This window comes from Salmo salar, chromosome 12 (assembly GCF_965601325.2).
Source record: "Salmo salar chromosome 12, fSalSal1, whole genome shotgun sequence".
NCBI lineage: Eukaryota > Metazoa > Chordata > Actinopteri > Salmoniformes > Salmonidae > Salmo > Salmo salar.
In genome coordinates this window covers 69,736,011-69,746,945 of record NC_138302.1, presented here as the reverse complement: position 1 = coordinate 69,746,945, position 10,935 = coordinate 69,736,011, and the positions used below count along the sequence as shown (strand labels likewise).

Below are 10,935 nucleotides of genomic sequence, written 5' to 3'. Positions count from 1 at the left end.
TGGTGTGTTTTGTCCTATATTTTTAATCCCAGCCTGTCCCCACAGGAGGCCTTTTGGTAGGCCGTCATTGTAAATAATAATTTGTTCTTAACTGACTTGCCTAGTTAAATAAAAAGTTGTAGAAACATCAAGGATGATCAATGGAAACAGGAAGCACCTGAGCTCAATTGCGAGTCTCATAGCAAACAGTCTGAATACTTATGTAAGGTATTAGTTTTTTTGCATAAATGTCTAAAAACCTGTTTTCGCTTTGTCATAATAGGTAGTGTGTGTAGATTGATGAGGGAAAATGCTTTTTTTAATTTTATTTTTAAATCCATTTTAGAATAAGGCTGTAACATAACAAAATGTGGAAAAAGTCAAGGGGTCTGAATACTTTCCAATTGCACTGTATGAATTTATTGTCAATTAACCAATTACACATATCTACCTTGTTTTACAATAAATAAGAATGTCTTAGTTGTAGCTATGAAAACACTATGTAAGCCTGTGCACCAACATCTACAAAAATAGGTGCACTTTTGGGGTAATGTATGTTTATATTTGCATAGCAGTGCATAAGGTGCTGTGAACATTAAGCAAAGCTATTAGTTAAGTTTGGAATGTTGCCATACAGTGATGTTGTCTAACCACCATTCAAATTACCCATAGCAGCAGGATCGGCCATCATAACAATAAATAACCGTTATGCACCAATGTTTGAGGAAGATAAAAACTTCAAATAAAATAGAAAACAGAGGCTGTAGCTTAGTCAAAAATAGCTATGTTTCTGAGGACACAAATTCTCTCTGTTTAGATTCAAATACCATACAGGCACTTGTACCTGCTGTTGGCTACATGAAGAAAAATGTTGTGCAATACTGCAAGAAAACGTTAAATGTTTCACTGCTTAACAGTTTGATATTAACATCAAGATAAAGCTGATACTCATCTAAGGAAACTTGAATGTCTGGCTTTGTGTTCAGATGGCCAGATGCTAAATAGACTTTGTAAAAATACTTGAAAAGCTTGAAAGAACATTGCGGAGGTCCCTATCAACAAATTCCCAAGAGTATTATAGCAAGAAGTCCTAGTTAGGTAGAAAGGGGGACATTGGGCGGCAGGTAGCCTAGTGTTTAGACCGTTGGACTAGTAACCGGAAGGTTGCAAGATCGAATCCCCGAGCTGACAAGGTAAAAATCTGTCGTTCTGCCCCTGAACAAGGCAGTTAACCCACTGTTCCTAAGCCGTCATTGAAAATAAGAATTTGTTCTTAACTGACTTGCCTAGTTAAAAAAAATAAAAAATAATTGGTGCCATTTCTATATAGGAGTTTGCATAATTTTATGCACAGCGGTACCCTTCAAGTAGATTCCTATGAGTACATGTTGAGATACATATTTAAAAATGTGTGCAATCTCATGTACAACAGAACATACTTTGGAAAGGAAGTGCTTGCAAATGACAGACAATAGCATGATTCCTGGCCCTCTTCATGAGACACAGCATAATGAAAAAAACATCAATCCATACATTTGGACATTTGAAATTTGTCCTGAAAAGATTGTTGAAGACTATTGTGTTGTTGTGGTCATTTTTTCAAGTCCTCTCAATGTGACACTATATTACAGTAGATTCAAACTCAGCACCGTAAACAGTATGGTTTTATAATGTCAAGATGTCATCAAAACAAGACGATTTATGCGTAGACCGAGGCATGGTTTCGATTGGTCTATTTCAGTGCTGTGGAATGCAGAACCTTAACTGTCCAGACTTAGATTTTCAAGTCTTCCTTACACTAAACGGTCATAAAGGTTTAGAGGATGTTCTTTCATGACTCACAAATGGTCATGGATGCACCATTAGAATGTCCCTCCCTTACCACAGGGAGAACACAAGTCCCCTTACATTGAAATCATTAGTACATCAGTTAACCTACATGGATATAAAAATAAAACAGTATGCATCGGTAATGGATGCAATAAAATAGGTTGTTTCATTTTTCACTGCATTTGTTTAGAGGATTGGTTATGTATTCCTCCAGGTAAGTGTACTGTATGTACTCAGAGTCTGTTCAGCATGTGGGTTCCTGAGAGAAGTAGTGCTTGCTGTGGATTTGTCCGACTGTTGGCTCCCTGGCAGCTGTGACGGTGTCTCTGAAATCACCGGCCTGACTTAAGCGACGTACCCACCACTCTCTTCTTGGCTTGGTAGAAATCTGCAGACACCAATAGATGTTTTATTAGCATTGGACTCAGTGTTCAAAACTTAATTGAAGTAAACCAGTAGTTCAATCCTACCAACTTATAAACCCTCCCCAAAAAAACATCCCCTACCTAAAAAACATCCCCTCCATCCACCCACCACACCAATCCTCCTACCTGTGAGGTTGGTCTGTTTCCTCTTCAGTTTGTTCTCATTCTTGTCTTGCGGTTTCTCCAGGTTCTGGAGGTTGGCTCCGTACTTCTCAGGGGTGCAAGGGATGTTTTCCTTTCCACGGTGCCATGGCCCCGCCCTGACCCTCCCTGTGGATGCTGCCAGCCCTCCAATCTTCTGTGCATCCCCCTGACCCAACAGGCAGGGCAGGTAGAAGAGAGGCACCTTGGTGCCCAGAACCTCCTCCCACTGGAAGTCTCCCCCAGCCAGAGGCTTATCTGACAGGAAGTCGAAGCCCCAGCGGCGACAGGTGTCCTCCAGGTCTCTGCGCAGGGTGTCCTGGTACTCCTGCTGCAGCTGCTCACGGTCAACTGGGCCAAACAGGTTCTGCCTGGCAGGACTTTTCTCCGGAGAGCTCAGGATGCGCTTACGACTGGCCATGGTTGTTCTGGTTCTAGATTGCTTGGGACACAGGGAGAGGATAGCATGGTTAGCTGACTGGGCACACAGAGCACAGCAAGAGGATAGTGGTCTGAGCCGCTGTCCAGGAAACGTCATCAGTAAGATCACGTGAAAAGAAGTCATATCAAATGTAGACACCGGATGTACTTTGAGTATGTCACACTATTGAGTCCTCTTCTTGAGGCTTCTACAGAATAGCAAAATTATCTAAAAGCGCTGAAGTGGTAAAAAAAAAAAAATCATGCAATGTTCCACTGCAACCAATCAGATACTTCTCTGAACATAGGTAAAGATGATAGCAAGAATATATGTAAGACCAAGACTGTTTCTCGCAGATTTAAACCTCAACTATGGTACTAAACTAACATAATGAAATGATCTTAATCACCCTATCACCAAAAACAAATTAGTAGATGGCATCCTATAATCTGATATTCCATTATAATTCAAAAACCAACTAGCAAACCATAATCACTTAAACAATACTAAATGTAACAAGTTGTATAGCCTACCACAACCAATAAAGAACTTACCATTTATACACAAGTAAACCTCTCAAAATCTTAATTGTACTTCATATGTGTAACGGAGGAACTGGACTGTGTATTGAGGATGCGGCAGTTATATTTAACAGCCAGCCATCAGACAGTGATTCATAAAGCCTTCCTACTTTCCTGATCTAGTACATGTCTGGGCAAAGCTCTATGGACATGTAGAGACAAGTCCTGAACATCAACCCTTATGACTGTAGTACAATAACTACTAGGCACCAGTGTTCATCCATAATTTAAGCAAAACATATTTCATGTAATTACATAACTAGTCTGAATGTACCACTACTATCAACTGACACTATTGTCATGTTTCATAAATTAGGTGGTTTCACAATTTTCTATCTATTTCCCTGTCAGACAATGGTTAAATAGGGGTTTAGGTGTGTTGAGTGTCAAATCCCAGCCCTCATATTCTTGCTCTATGACCACAGAGCACTCTCATGGTAAAGAACCTTCCCTTGCAATAACAAAGTTTACCCTGGGGGAAGCAGAGGCTTCTATCACTCCCTTAGGATATAATTATGCAAGCTGTATTTATGTAACGTAAGCTAAACGTATACATTTTTGACAAGGAACCCCTTTCTTTACCATTCATTGCCATGCAAGAAAATCAGTTCTATGATCATTTTTACACATATAGAGTTGCAAATGTATTATTTCTTTGAAGTGCATGGGAAGTAGGAAGTGGGGGAAGATGGGATCTCGTATACTAAATTGTAGGAGATATCCAGGATGGGGCCCTTTGGAGACATGCAGGGGGAAATTTGCCAGAACAAACTGGAAGTAGATCTGGTACAGTCAGTCAAGTTATTTACACAAAATTCCACTCAAAGCAAACTCAACCCCATCCCACAACATCCTCATGAGTTGGACTTTTCTGCTCTCATTTTGTTTTTAAAAATCCTGGGAGAGAAAATCATATCACAAGGGGCTCCAAACTGCTGTGGATTGATCTACTCTAGCCTACTTCTCTGTGTCGCTCTTTCCCTGTCTGTCTGCTGAGAGAAATCACCTGACAGGGTGGGCAGTCACACATGGGCAAGGCTGCAGAACAGACTGGCCTGAGGTCATTACATGAGACATGTCTGAGAATTTGAAGGCATGCCCCATGACTAAGACATCAGTGTAGTTAGAAGTTATATTACAAATCATATTTAAGGCCTCAGCTTGTTTTTACATAACTAGACTCTGGGGGAGAGATTAAAATCCCTGTATTATCCATTACTAGGTATTTCTGTTATAAGTACTCAAAAATCTATATCAAACAGAGGGTTGAGTATGGGGTCGATGTGGGTCTAATCTTACAGTATCTTCATGATACCATGTCCGATGTCGTTCAAAACAATACAAACCGAGTTAACTAGCTACAGTAAACGAAGTCTACAAAAATAGGGTAAATATATGGAAACGTGACAGGAGAAAACCTTATTTCCTCTTTCCACCCAAAGAGCTCTCCGTTGGCATCACTGAAAGGGGCGGATTCAAGTAAGTGGCGGGAGAAATATAGCAGACGCACATGACTTCAGAACCTGCCCACTTACTACTACACCCCACGTGAATCTAAAAAACGTTTGAACCGGGTAACTGAGGAAATCAATACACACGGTTTCCAGTGGACAGATGTTGTTGACCCTAGTGTAAAATGACAAAAATGTATGACTAATAAGCAAATACATTGTATCATTGACAAAAACGTATCTTATCGAACCATAGCCACCAACAGCAAGGTTAACTGTGAGGATGACTACAACTTGCCTTCGTTCAGTTGTATGAAATAATACATTTCCATCGGTCTATAGCCTACAAATCGACAAGCCTTTTCAATTTATATAAAAAATAGCATGCATAGATATTTTAAGATTTTACTTACATTGAAACTAGCCTAATGTAAATGTCAGGCAAAGGTCCCTTTTTAGGTTTATGCAGGCTACTCTTTGAAGATAAAATGAAAGAAACGACGTTAGCCAACGTTAAGTAAACTTTTTCTTAGCATATCAATTTTCTCAAAACGAAATCCTTGTGGCAGAACTAAATCAACTCAATCCCTCACTGAGGTTCGCTTCTCTTTGCTCGATACCTTTCTCAAAGTGTTCTAGTGATGCAGAAGTGGGGTTTTATAGTAGAGAATGATAGAGGCCTCTAGTGGCCAAAAAGCCATTTTAACACCGGCAGCACCTTCCCCCATGCTTCAGCCATTTTAAAGTAGTCAAAGGATGCGGTTCAAACGTATAAAAGACACACCCTCGTCCACTTGATTTCTTTAATTTAACCTTTATTTAACTAGGCAAGTCAGTTAAGAACAAATTCTTATTTACAATGACAGCCTACCAAAATGCCTCCTGCGGGACGGGGCTGGGATTAAAAATAAATATAGGACAAAAGAGGCAACAACGCTACATGCGCTGAATAAGAGCGTCTGCTAAATGACTTAAATGTAAATAAAGAGACCTAGACACCAACATAGCAAGGCAGCAACACAACATGACAATAACATGGCAGCAGCACAAAACATGGTACAAACATTATTGGGCATAGACAACAGCACAAAGGGCAAGAAGGTACGGGAACAATTCATCACGCAAAGCAGCCATAACTGTCATTAAGTGTCCACGATTGAGTCTTTGAAGAGATTGAGATGAAACTGTTCAGTTTTTATGTCCTTGGGGAATCCCCGTCACCATCTTGGAGGGCGGTCCAAATGATGAGCCAAGCAAGGTACATTTCCAACGTAAACCCCTCATCCCTCGTTTGTAGTCGAGTTTGTGAATGTACTGTACAATTATGTTCACTTCGGGGCCTGAAACACCGCATAATTCAATTCGCGACGATTGTACATCCACTAAGTCCGCCAAAAAGTAACGTCAATGTCAATAGTCAACATACAAGTGGAAGTAAAAACGAATGTAAATAAGTTAGAAATCTGTTACATGACGGCACAAACACGTCTCGTAAAAGTAATGTTTTTGTTTGGTTAGCTTTTGGAAATTGTATAAATAAAACATGTTCCTTCTTCAGAAGTTCTAGCTATGCAGGCTAACGTTATTTAGCTAGCTATCATACAGTAGGCGTATATCAATAATTATATATTTAATGTAAGTAGACATGCAATCAAAAATTGACTGTAGCTCATATAAAGCACTCACAAGCTACCGGTAGCTGAAAACACAATCATCGCGTTGAACGAGTGACTCATTTCTGGGAATGGGCGGTCCATTTAAAAATCTGTCCTTCCGTCCTTGCCTTGCAAGTGTATCCTCGTCAGACGTCATGATATGACAACAGAAGTGTCCACTTAATTTGACGTCTGAGGGGATAGGGTGTTTCTTTTAAGTGTTTGGACTGCAACCAAAGTAGTCAAATGGGTGGGGATTCCTATGGGCCTCAATAGCTCTACCCATGTTGTCATAGACGTTATAATGGCTGAGATATAAAAATGAGTCCTCTATCTATTCCTATGGGTTTTCTCAATTTTGGGGGGATGATCAGTGTTGCCAACTATTTTTCAGTGATAATCTCTTTTGGTTGCTTGATTTGGTGCTTGAAGTCGCTAGATGACCCAAATGCTGATCACACCGCCCGCGTCGCGTTCGCGAGCATAGCAAAAATTAATTTGGAAATACATGTGGGTCATTCTATGAAAATGGTGGCTTTTTGAACAGCCAACTTTTACAAATAGTATTTTTATTTTTTTAATCAAATCTTAGTCAGATATAGTTAACCCCTTAACATTATAAATCAACATAAATTACACCTTAACATATTTATATATATACACACATTACATAAAATGCTTGTGCTGCCTTTTTGTCACTGGTGTTACCTATATTTTAGATGACAATTCAGACTTTCTGGAATCTAATTTCAGTCTTTCATTTTCATATATAATGAAATACAGAAAATGTTAATGATAATATTAAGAAATTGTTTAGATTAGTAATAATTTACTTTAAACATGCAAGTGTAAAGTTCTATTGTCTGACATTTTTCCATTTATACTATTGTTTTTTTTTTGTAACATCAGAAATAGAGGTTGAGTCATCAAAATCAAATGATCATATCTTTAAAATGTTTACAAATGAATGTAGAAACAGTTAGGTAGATACAAAAACCATATTCAATTAAATTGGGCAACTTACATTTACATTTTAGTCATTTAGCAGATGCTCTTATCCAGAGCGACTTACAGTAGTGAACGCATACATTTCATACATTTTTTCCCCCCGTACTGGTCCCCCGTGGGAATCGAACCCACAACCCTGGCGTTGCAAACACCATGCTCTACCAACTGATGCCAGAACACCAATATGCCATACAGTATAATACCATTGACACAATGTGAAACCAATGACAAACATATGATTATTTCAAACAAATGTTATCAATTTATTAGTAATATTTTTAATTACTTTTCATTTCAGATTTCACAAGATGGGTTGATTTAATATGAGCAATAAAATAAGGGTTATTGGTCAAAGATTAAGACCAAAAGATGAAGCCTATTGACTAAAATGTATTTCATAACACAACATTGTATAAGGGCACAAGTCGAGAACCAGATGCAGATGGTTTAAGTCTGATATTTATTAAATCCAAAAGGGGTAGGCAAGAGAATGGTCGTGGACAGGCAAAAGGTCAAAACCAGTTCAGAGTCCAGGAGATACAGTGTGGCATGCAGGCAGGTACAGAGTCCAGAAAAGAGGCAAGGGTCAAAACCAGGAGGACTAGCAAAAGAGAATAGGAAAGGCATGCTCACGTGGAAAAACACACTGTTTGGCTTGGAACATACAAGACAACGTGGCACAGACAGACAGAAAACACAGGTTTAAATACCCAAGGGATTATGGGGAAGATGGGTGACACCTGGAGGGGGTGGAGACAAGGACAGGTGAAACAGATCAGGGTGTGACACATTGTCATACAAACATAAAAAACATACCACTAGAACATTAGAAACCCTAACATTGAACATAAACTGAAACTGTTTTCCTAACCAGATTGATACGAACATTTTGTATGCAGTAAAACATGTTAATGGAATTTTTCTTGTATTGTTCTTGACTTTTACTTCAGATATGTTTGCCTTTGCCATGTTATTGTGTCGCGTCCATCTCTTATCATCTCTGAGCCAATCTCCATTGCTTTCTAGCTACTGACAGCTTCTTTACTAGTAGCCTGTTCACATCTGCCACTTTCACACAGTCAGGTGCTCCTCCAAGTACTTTCAGATACTGTTGCAAATTTGAACTGATCTTTTGTTCACTGGCAGTGGCTCTGGCATCAGACAAACAATCTGGTCATCCGCATACCAGTTGATATCATCTCTTGGGCTTGGCCAGTAGAACTTGTTGACACAATTCCTGTGCATGAACTTTACTCTGTTCTTCAACCTCCAGTATAATGCCAGGGTATGGTTGTTCGTTGTAGTTCACGATACACCATTGTCCCTGGGGTGAGACTCGATGACATCTGGACGAAGTGGAGCTTTGTACTTTTCCAACTTCTCTTCCAACTTCTTCTGCCTATCTGTGCTTCTCTCCCGCGCACTCTCCGTCCCTTGGATTCATTGTCTGTAAAGATGTAATATATAATTGTATTCGATTTCCAGTGTAAGATGCATGCAACATAATACAAACATGAAATCCTACTCTGTCACGCCTATCCACAAAACTACGTAGCTTGTTAAACAGTATATATCAATTCTAGTGCCATGTGACAAATATTACGTAGGCCTAGTTAAAGAGATAGTTCATCTGAATTACGAAATTACATATTGGTTTCCTTACCGTGTAAGCAGTCTATGGACAAGGTATGACAGCAATCAATGCTTTGGTTTTGTGCCACAAATGCAAAAGATTTAGCATTTGAAACAGTGGCCAGGTAAACAAAAGCATGGCTTGCTGTCATACCTTGTCCATAGACTGCATACATGGTAAGGAAACCAATATGTTATTTTGTAATTTGGGTGAACTATCCCTTTAAGTAACTATGTAGATACAGAGTACACATGTCTTCCTACAGACACGTTGTCTTAATTCTGACCTTGCAGTACTGGGTTCACTGTCTGGAGAGGATGGGGGGGGTCAACACTGTCGTTACTGCTCTCAATCTCTCGCTGTGTTTTGCCTGTCTGACCCGCCATTTCCTTCGCTCCTGTCTTTTTTCCCTTTCTGTGAGATCCTTCACTCTCTTTTTTGACTATCTAAATCCTTTAAGTACAGTTGAAGTCGGAAGTTTACATACACCTTAGCCAAATACATTTAAACTCAGTTTTGCACAATTCCTGACATTTAATCCTAGTAAAAATTCCCTGTCTTAGGTCAGTTAGGATCACCACTTTATTTTAAGAATGTGAAATGTCAGAATAATAGTAGAGAGAATGATTAATTTCAGCTTTTATTTATTTCATCACATTCCCAGTGGGTTAGACGTTTACATATGTAACAGTATTGCTTCCGTCCCTCTCCTCGCCCCTACCTGGGCTTGAACCCGTTACCCATCGCTCCACAAAAGCCGCTCCACTTCAAGGTCTCAGAGCGAGTGATGTCACCGATTGAAACGCTATTAGCGCGCACCACCGCTAACTAGCTAGCTAGCCATTTCACATCGGTTACACATACACTCAATTAGTATTTGGTAGCATTGCCTTTAAATTGTTTAACTTGGGTCAAACGTTTCGGGTAGCCTTCCACAAGCTTCCCACAATAAGTTGGGTGAATTTTGGCCCATTCCTCCTGACAGAGCTGGTGTAACTGAGTCAGGTTTGTAGGGCTCCTTGCTCGCACACGCTTTTTCAGTTCTGCCAACAAATTGTCTATGGGATTGAGGTCAGGGCTTTGTGATGGCCACTCCAATACCTTGACTTTGTTGTCCGTAAGCCATTTTGCCACAACTTTGGAAGTATGCTTAGGGTCAATGTCCATTTCGAAGACCCATTTGCGACCAAGCTTTAACTTTCTGACTGATGTTTTGAGATGTTGCTTCAATATATCCACATCATTTTCCTGCCTCATGATACCATCTATTTTGTGAAGTGCACCAGTCCCTCCTGCAGCAAAGCACCCCCACAACATGATTCTACCACCCCCGTGCTTCACGGTTGGGATGGTGTTCTTCGGCTTGCAAGCGTCCCCATTTTTCCTCCAAACATAACGATGGTCATTATGGCCAAACAGTTCTATTTGTGTTTCATCAGACCAGAGGACATTTCTCCAAAAAGTACGATCTTTGCCCCCATGTGCAGTTGCATACCGTAGTCTGGCTTTTCTATGGTGGTTTTGGAGCAATGGCTTCTTCCTTGCTGAGCAGCCTTTCAGATTATGTCGATATAGGACTCGTTTTACTGTGGATATAGATACTTTTGTACCTGATTCCTCCAGCATCTTCACAAGGTCTTTTGCTGTTGTTCTGGGATTGATTTGCACTTTTTGCACCAAAGTACGTTCATTTCTAGGAGACAGAACACGTCTCCTTCCTGAGCAGTATGATGGTTGCGTGGTCCCATGGTGTTTATACTTGCATACTATTGTTTGTACAGATGAACGTGGTACCTTCGGGCATTTGGAAA

At 39.9% G+C, this 10,935-nt stretch overlaps 1 protein-coding gene across 2 annotated transcripts; it reads right to left on the bottom strand.

The window, feature by feature from the left end:
* Window positions 1-373: 373 nt before the first annotated feature.
* cdkn1a (cyclin dependent kinase inhibitor 1A) lies at window positions 374-5,472 on the bottom strand. 2 transcript variants are annotated; one of them, XM_014132997.3, is made up of 3 exons: window positions 5,242-5,472; window positions 2,361-2,817; window positions 374-2,197 (listed from the first exon to the last, which is right to left on the bottom strand). In XM_014132997.3, the coding sequence occupies exons 2-3, from the start codon at window positions 2,794-2,796 to the stop codon at window positions 2,142-2,144; spliced, it is 492 nt and encodes a 163-aa protein (XP_013988472.1). In that variant the 5' UTR covers window positions 2,797-2,817; window positions 5,242-5,472; the 3' UTR covers window positions 374-2,141. The 2 variants fall into 2 exon arrangements, with proteins under 2 accessions (XP_013988472.1, XP_013988473.1); XM_014132998.3 differs by lacking the exon at window positions 5,242-5,472 and adding an exon at window positions 3,351-3,474.
* Window positions 5,473-10,935: the final 5,463 nt, after the last annotated feature.

Excerpts from the sequence above, each read along its gene's own strand:
- cdkn1a (XM_014132998.3), bottom strand. Across the intron at positions 2,198-2,360 it reads GAAACAGACCAACCTCACAG|ATTTCTACCAAGCCAAGAAG; the intron begins GTAGGAGGATTG and ends TGGTGTCTGCAG.